Source organism: Aedes albopictus, chromosome 3, assembly GCF_035046485.1.
Source record: "Aedes albopictus strain Foshan chromosome 3, AalbF5, whole genome shotgun sequence".
NCBI lineage: Eukaryota > Metazoa > Arthropoda > Insecta > Diptera > Culicidae > Aedes > Aedes albopictus.
In genome coordinates, this window is record NC_085138.1 from 182,809,937 (window position 1) to 182,818,004 (window position 8,068).

At 38.7% G+C, this 8,068-nt stretch overlaps 1 protein-coding gene across 1 annotated transcript; it reads left to right on the plus strand.

The window, feature by feature from the left end:
* The first annotated feature begins 5,480 nt into the window (after positions 1–5,480).
* Positions 5,481–7,453, plus strand: LOC109414140 (protein unc-50 homolog). Its single transcript, XM_029854091.2, has 3 exons — positions 5,481–5,914; positions 5,986–6,051; positions 6,923–7,453. Exons 1-3 carry the CDS (start codon positions 5,656–5,658, stop codon positions 7,417–7,419), a joined length of 822 nt encoding a protein of 273 aa, XP_029709951.2. The 5' UTR covers positions 5,481–5,655; the 3' UTR covers positions 7,420–7,453.
* The last annotated feature ends 615 nt before the right edge of the window (positions 7,454–8,068 follow it).

Sequence of the window (8,068 nt, forward strand, 5' to 3'; positions counted from 1 at the left end):
CAATAGTTTATTTACTCTATTAAATAGATTTTTTTTAAATAGAATTTTGTTGACGTGACAGAGCGTCGTCACAAACAAAAATAAATCGGTTAAGCTCAGTGTACACTTGACTTTATGCGGCGCACACTGAACGCCAGTTGTAAATAAACCGGCCAAAATGATTAAGGGGATTCACTAAGGGTTCATTCACAAATATCATAGACGAGTGCACCGATGAACATTGAGTTCACTGAGCCTGAAATTTTTTGACAGCACAGCGGGGTCGACTCTCAACAACTACTACTCAGAGATGCATCACCAAAATGTGCTGATAATTTGTTTCTTTGAATTCTTACATAAATTTCCATTTAAAGTGATGCATATGCATCTAGGGGCAAGACACTGTGCAAACGAGTGCAACTCTGAGAATTTCTGAGTAACTCTTTTTAGCAATGATCGACGAAATTTATCGAAAGACATCCCCAAAACTGCAATTTTCATTCAGCACATGCAACACTTTGCAGTTTGACATTGGTGCCAGATCACACTTTGGCATAAATGGGAGAAATTCTGAGGAACTGTGAGGAATTCTGAGCAACACCTCGAACACAGATTTGCTCTCGTTAGATCTGTCCTGCCCCTAGATATGCATACAGTTAATGTACTAGTTCATATTTTTGCAACTTCATCGCGAAAACTAGATGCAATAAATTAAACAAATTTTCAACTGGGTAGAAGTTTTTGAGAGTCGACCCCGCTGTGGTGTCAAAATTCGCTGCCCGAGTGAACTTTCAGCGGGCGGTGCACTCGTCTATAACGCCAAAATTGACCTATTTTGACACCCACCCACCCCTTCGTAACACTGTTTGTATGGAAAGAAAAATAATTTGTTCGGGCTGTAACACCACGAAGGACACCCACCCACCCCCTCGAGCGTTATGACATTTGTGAACAAGCCCTAAACAGCTGAGTGACGCGAACTGACTCAATATGCTCTCTCAGCGGGAGCCAAACATTGAAAATTGAGGTTATGTTGAACCTTGTTGAACCTGTGTGATTGATTGAAGAGTATACACGAAAAGAAATTTCCTAATTGAATGTATAAGAAAATGTTATATATTTTTGCCATTTAGCATTTCTAATATAAGCTATGTGGAAATCTAATCGAAAGTATTAGGCGCACATTTTCAAAAGTATAAGGTTATCTTATACCAGTCATAAGCTTTTAGATATGAAGAGTATAAGATTTGTTATACTATTCATAAGACACATGTTATGGAGCATATAAGGACTTATTTTGATTATACATTGGTTTTCTTCTTATTTTTCTTCAATTATCCGATATTACAATTGGATTTATAAATAATGAACGCAAATGGAAGATTATCTCTTCATTATATATAAGAAGCCTTAATTTTATTCCCAACACAAAAAGTAGGTAGAATATTCTTTTCTCACAGCTGTTTTGAAATCAGATGCCGCATGTCCGTGAGTATGAGCTGTCCAAGCAACAGTGTCCATTTTATGTAACCTCTAACCTGTGCTCCAACGTTAGAATCTGCAATCGTCGAAAACTTCTCTGGGTTTTGCGAGCATCCTCATTCCTATGGATCATGGAAAAAATGAAATTAAACTTAAAAGTACATGGCAAAATAGCATTAATCTTACCTATTTGACTCTACGAGACTTTACTTCAGAACCAAAGACGAAAACAAAAAAGTGCACAGCGTTCTCCGCACGGCACTCCACGCTGTCCTCCGCCATTGAAAATATTTTCAAAACCAAAACACAACAAAGGTATTAGATAAACCTAATACTTTTTTGTCATTAGACTTAAGAAATAAAATGTATAAGTTTTTGTTATACCGTCAATAAGATACACTAATACAGAAAATAAGGCAAGGTTATGAGAAACATAAATCGTGTGTTATGAATTTTAAAAGCCGTTTCTAATATAAAAAATAATTAGATTTTTTTACGTGTATGTATTGTTATCTACACGGAACTACAAATGAACCCAAATTTCAGTTGTTTTGACGCAATCCCGGTCTTCCGTGGAATTACTCAAATTTGCGTCAAACAGCGATAGTGGCGAGTGAGTAGTTCTCGTTCGAGAGCGGCAAAAAAAATAACCCAGTGGTAAGTTATTTTCACCCAACGGAGGCCTCAATTGACTCAAATTTGGGTTAACTCAAGAAAACCCAAATTTGGCTTCTTCCACGGAAGAGCAGCGGATGCGTCGGTGCTTCTCTCTTTGTTTTCGAAAACATTGCGGTGGGGCGAGGGAGAAAACAACCCAACTTTGAGTTAAAACTTTAAGCAGTTTAGTCAAATTTGAGTTTTTAAAACTTATTCTTTGGGTTATAATATTTTTCCGTGATCATCATCAACATTGTTGTCACTTCGTAAATGGCTCATACACTGAACCAAAGCATCATCCTGCTAGCGTCTGAAATCTGATACGCTCGCGCCCCTTGACGATAGGCAGTCGAAAACCGGATGAGGATCATTCGGTCTAGATCGTATGCGTATCATCCGATTTTGGTAGGAGAGAGAATACGGTATTCGACAGAACAACTTATTCATTTCGAAATAAATGCATTTGTTATTGAAATGAAGTGGATTTTGCATTCTTATACTTTTATTGATCCCTAGTAAAAAGTTATGATACTTTCTCGAATTCATTTTATAACATTGCAAAGAACACTTTATAATCTAAAATGTAATTTAAATTAAAAAATTTGGCGTCGCCGTCTTCTCTATTTTTTTCAATTTCCATTGGTGGGAGCCTGCACTCAGAAAAAATAACATATTAAATTTAAAAGTTCTGCACTTAGATTGAGACCAGTTGCTTTTACACTTGGAAAATATGTGCAGCGCAATCAAATCTTTGCCGATTCAATCATGATAGAATTAATGTGCGTCGCTATTGGTTTTCAATCGTACAATGCATAGTTTTCATTATGACGAATAACAACATGATTTGCACGTGGGATTAGCTTCGAAATGTAAATAAATAAAAATTTTACACCATTTACGACCAAGCTGATTTTATTAAACTGTATACTTAACACTAATTCATTACGAATTTTAGCATGTGAGTCGCAACTGCAAGCTTCCATTCGCACCTGTATCCGGCAGCTCCCAAATCGTTCAGGAAATCGTCCTTGGTGAGGGTGGCGAAGTGGCCAACATTGTAGTGCAATTCTCTACAGAAAATACAAAAGGGATGTGTAGTTTGAAAAAGTTTGTACAATCAGAATGTTGGCTTCTTACCTTCATAAACAGCAAGCAACTCGGTCAACGGAGCACCACGTATGAAAATGAAATTTTTCACGACAAAATGTGTGTTTTCTGCGCGCGCCATGTTCGTTCCATGATTGTTATGCTTGTATTTGGATTTTATGTTGACAGGGTTGCTTTTTATGATGCTGCACTCTAAATATATTACAGGAAGAATGAAATTTAATAATGCAACTTTTAAGTTTCATTTGTTGCACATAGAATGATTTTTCTCTCTCTCGTTCTCAATTTATGTGCTTTCTGCACTTAGATTCTATCAGTAAATTAATTTGAGTGTGTAAACGTCGGCGTGTTCGGTTCGGTGAAACCACCGGCCATTTCGGGGAGCGAGATGAAGATTTATCCTTCACTTGTAACCCTTACAAGCGCGGCAGCAAGATGACTTTCTGGAAAGAATAAAATATAATGTAAATATCGCAATATACAGGGTGTTAGGTTCATGAGTGCAAACTTTTTAAAGGGTGATAGAGGACCATAAATGGTGAAAAAAATTGTTCTACGCATATGGTCAAATCTTAACCGTTACGTAGTTATTGAACTCCCCATGTTTTTGACTCTTATTGCCTTAGCTGGCTATAACTTCAAAATGGTCAAACTTATCGCTGTTTTTTTTTACCCTTATTCGAAAGATTATTGAATTTTCTATCAAATGGCATCTTTCAACCGATTGGTTAAGTTAAATAACTAAGTTTTCTAGAGCAAAATAGCTAAAAATAGCGTGTTTTAATTTGTTTTTGTCAATTATCTTTGAAAAACGCGTAATAAATTAAAATTCTTTCTTTGGCAAAGTTGTGGCCCCTGTTCCACTCTACAATTTGTTCTTTGATGCCAAACTTCTTACTCTTATCATTTTCTTGCAATTTTGATTTAAATGTGCGGCACAGTGCGCAAAAAGGTGCTTACCATGACGATTGCAAATTTATGATCTAAAATGCGACGTTTAAATCAAAATTGCAAGAAAACGATAAGAGATAGAAGTTTGATGTCAAAGAACGAATTGTAGAGTGGAACAGGGGCCACAACTTTGCCAAAGAAAGAATTTTAATTTATTACGCATTTTTTGAAGATAATTGACAAAAACAAATTAAAACACACAACTTTAAGGCTATTTGCTCTAGAAAACTTAGTTATTTAACTTAACCAATCGGTTGAAAGATGCCATTTGATAGAAAATTCAATAATCTTTCGAATAAGGGTAAAAAACAGCGATAAGTTTGACCATTTTGAAGTTATAGCCAGTTAAAGCAATAAGAGTCAAAAACATGGGGAGTTCAATAACTACGTAACGGTTGAGATTTGACCATATGCGTAGAACAATTTTTTCACCATTTATGATCCTCTATCGCCCTTTAAAAAGTTTGCACTCAGGAACCTAACACCCTGTATTACAAAATGCGTGATAAAATATCAAGCCAAACATTTCAATAGGTCCTATCTGCATTTGAGAGGCTCTCTTTGTTCACTTTCTCTTTCAATTATTGCAATGTAATGGTACACTTTTCAACTATTTTTTCAGTACAAATCAAAAAACGATTGTTTTGACCATCGTTCAATGCAAGGAGACAATCATAATACAAATAAACAGCTGAGATATTAACGAAAGAGAGGGAAACCAAAGAGAGCCTCTCTTCTGCAGATAGGACCTTTAGACATGTTTGGCCTGATATATTAATAAAGATTACCTTAAAGTGGAAAGATGATTCGGCGTCTTATACTCGTTGCTGCGTGATAAAGCAATGGCAGGCTTCCCTCCGTATCGACGACAGCTCTCCTACGGCGACTGCAACGTATTCCAAAAGCAGGTGACGAATCATCAAAAAAGCGGTAGGAAGGCATCCGCAGAGCGACTGATTTGCGTTGTGGGGCACGAGCGATCAAAACGTCATCCAGTTTTCGGATGATTGTCTGTTACTGTCCTCTCCTCCAAAAATCGAATGAGGGATCATCCTGTAAGCGTTGTCGTCACAAGACAGTATTCAACCGGCAATCATCTGGTGAAGCTGTGATTTGACATACGGTCACATTAATCATATAAAGTTGGGCCTATAAGATTTCGGATGATGGCGAAAGATGAATCACTCGTTTTTGGGAGGATGTTTTTGTTCAGTGTAGGCATGCCCTTTTCAAATCACTCCCCGGCACTGAGTTTGAAACATTCAGCACAGTGTACATTGTAACTCGGCTTAATTTTGACAACAGTTTGTTTACATGTTTACGCGAGCAAGATTGTATTTTTCGTGCAAAAAGTTGTGAAAAGTAGTTAAAAATCATTCGAAATATGTGAATGTAGCGTTACTTAAACTTAGTTCATTAAACGAAAGAAACCTTGTAGTGAAAACGCTCTTCGCCCTCCCCGAAAGAAGGACAGCAAAAATGAAATACTCCACCTCTCCGACTCCCTCGCGCAGCAACAGCACTTCGCTGCTGGGGATGTCGTCATCGAGAACCACATCACCGCTGCCCCCGCCGGCCAACTACCGGAACGACTGCATGAGCGCGACCAACAAAAGCTACAAGTACCTCCGGCGGTTCGTCAAGTTCGACCAGATGGACTTCGAGTTTGCGATGTGGCAGATGCTGTACTTGTTCATAGCGCCCAAGAAAGTGTACCGGAACTTCAACTATCGGAAGCGTAAGACGAAGCCGGATAGGCGAGCCATCAATGATGGCCAACATTCGCTTATGCTTTTCTTTTCTTTGCAGAAACCAAATCTCAATTTGCTCGTGACGACCCGGCTTTTCTGGTGTTGCTGGTAGGATGTTTGTGCGGTAAGACTTGATTCATCAATGCTTTGAATATTCCAAGTAATTCACAAGAGAAAATGCATTTTTTTTTAACTTGAACTCCAACTAACGGCTGTACAGGGTGATATTGGGTATTAACGGCAGGTTCTCATCGTCATGAGGGGTTTTTGTCGGGCAATTCGCCTGAAACTTGGGGTCATATAATTCGGTTTGGTTGGGAAGGATTCAAGACCAACTCGGAGTTTAACAGGCTTCAGAAATTCCAGTAGGACGAAGAGAACAAGGCACAAGTTCCCCTATTATTTAGCGAATGTCTGGACGAACATTTGAAAAGGGCCTATCTGCTTTTTGTAAACAAACATGTTTCTGTCTCTGCAGGGCCCATCTGCATCCACCCACGCACGTCAACACCCTTAACAGATAGCTTGAAGAACACTCTTTCTGATAAGGGTGTTGATGTGCGGGGGTGGATGCAGATGGGCCCTACAGAGACAAAAACATGTTTGTTTACGCAAAGCAGATAGGCCCTTTTCAAATGTTCGTCTAGAATTGAGCATTCACAGCTAGCTGAACTGCGGTGGTTTTACACTTTAACCCGACGTCTCCACTAGACAGAAATGTCTTGCCATTTTGCTGGACAGATGTGTCATGACAGAAATGTTCTCTCGCTGTTTGCATGGAAAGCAGCGGTGTTGATCATTTCTGTTACGTTTTCTCTTTCTGGCAGCAAAATGGCAAGACATTTCTGTCTAGTGGAGACGTAGGGTAAACGGGTGTATAGCAAGGTGTATAGATTCGCCATCGTTTCAAGTACTAATAAATCTGCATATCGATCTTTTAAAGACAGCCCAATATATTAAGTAAATTCTAATCATATCCTTCCATTATTTTCCAGTGACATCCATCGGCTTTGCGTGGGTGCTAAGCCTAGGAATCGGCCAAAGTTTAGTATTTCTGCTGTACGTGGTGTTCGTGGACTGCATTCTCTGCGGAATGGTCGTTGCCACGCTGCTGTGGTTCGTGACAAACCGGTATATGCGTGAGCATGTCTCGGACCCGGACGTCGAATGGGGCTATGCGTTCGATGTGCACCTGAATGCATTTTTTCCTCCGTTGATTCTGTTGCACTTTATCCAGCTATTTTTCTACCACCCGCTGATCAGCCAGGACTGGTTCATATCGACCTTCATTGGCAATACGATCTGGCTGGCGGCGTTGAGCTACTACATCTATATCACCTTCCTGGGTTATAACGTAGTGCCCAGTCTGAGAAATACCCGAGTAATTTTGGTTACATTACCGTTGGTCTTTTTGTTTTACGTTATAACGCTAATAATCCGCTGGAATTTAAGTGTATCGTTAATGTACTTCTATCACTATAGAGTTCTGTAAGCACGTAGCAGCAATAAAATACACATCCATACAATTGTTGCACGTCTGTTTGTTAGTGATAATTCACTTCACATGGTTTCACAAAGGATCACAGTAATCCCTGCAATCCAAAATTCGTCCTATTCGAAAACAAAGTGATCCTATCCAAATCAGAATTACTCACAGTTGTTCATGTTCTCTCTTTCGCATTAAACTGACATCATTTTGAAATCGCAGTATGCTTTAAAAAATACATAATTTCTCAGAGTTGGTAAAAAGAAAATCGGGTTCAGTACTGTTCTTTTTACTTAAGGACAAGGTATTTGGAGTACATTGCTCAAAATTTCTAGAGCACCGTTTTTTAGAACCGTTGAACGGATTCGGATGAAAATGCATCACGCTTTTGGCAACCACTGAACAATTAGCGTGATGCATTTTCATCCAAATCCATTCAACGGTTCTAAAAAACGGTGCTCTAGAAATTTTGATGTTATCCAAATACCTTGTCCTTAAAGCTGTTCCACTAACAAGCCCAGGTTCATCATCATTCTCAAAGTTGGTTTTCTGGGATACTTTTTGGAAATTTCAAGGATTTTTTTCTGTGAAATCACTAGGAACTTCTCGAGAACTTATTTTAGGTTTCCCTAAAGAGTTTTTTTTCTGAGATTCC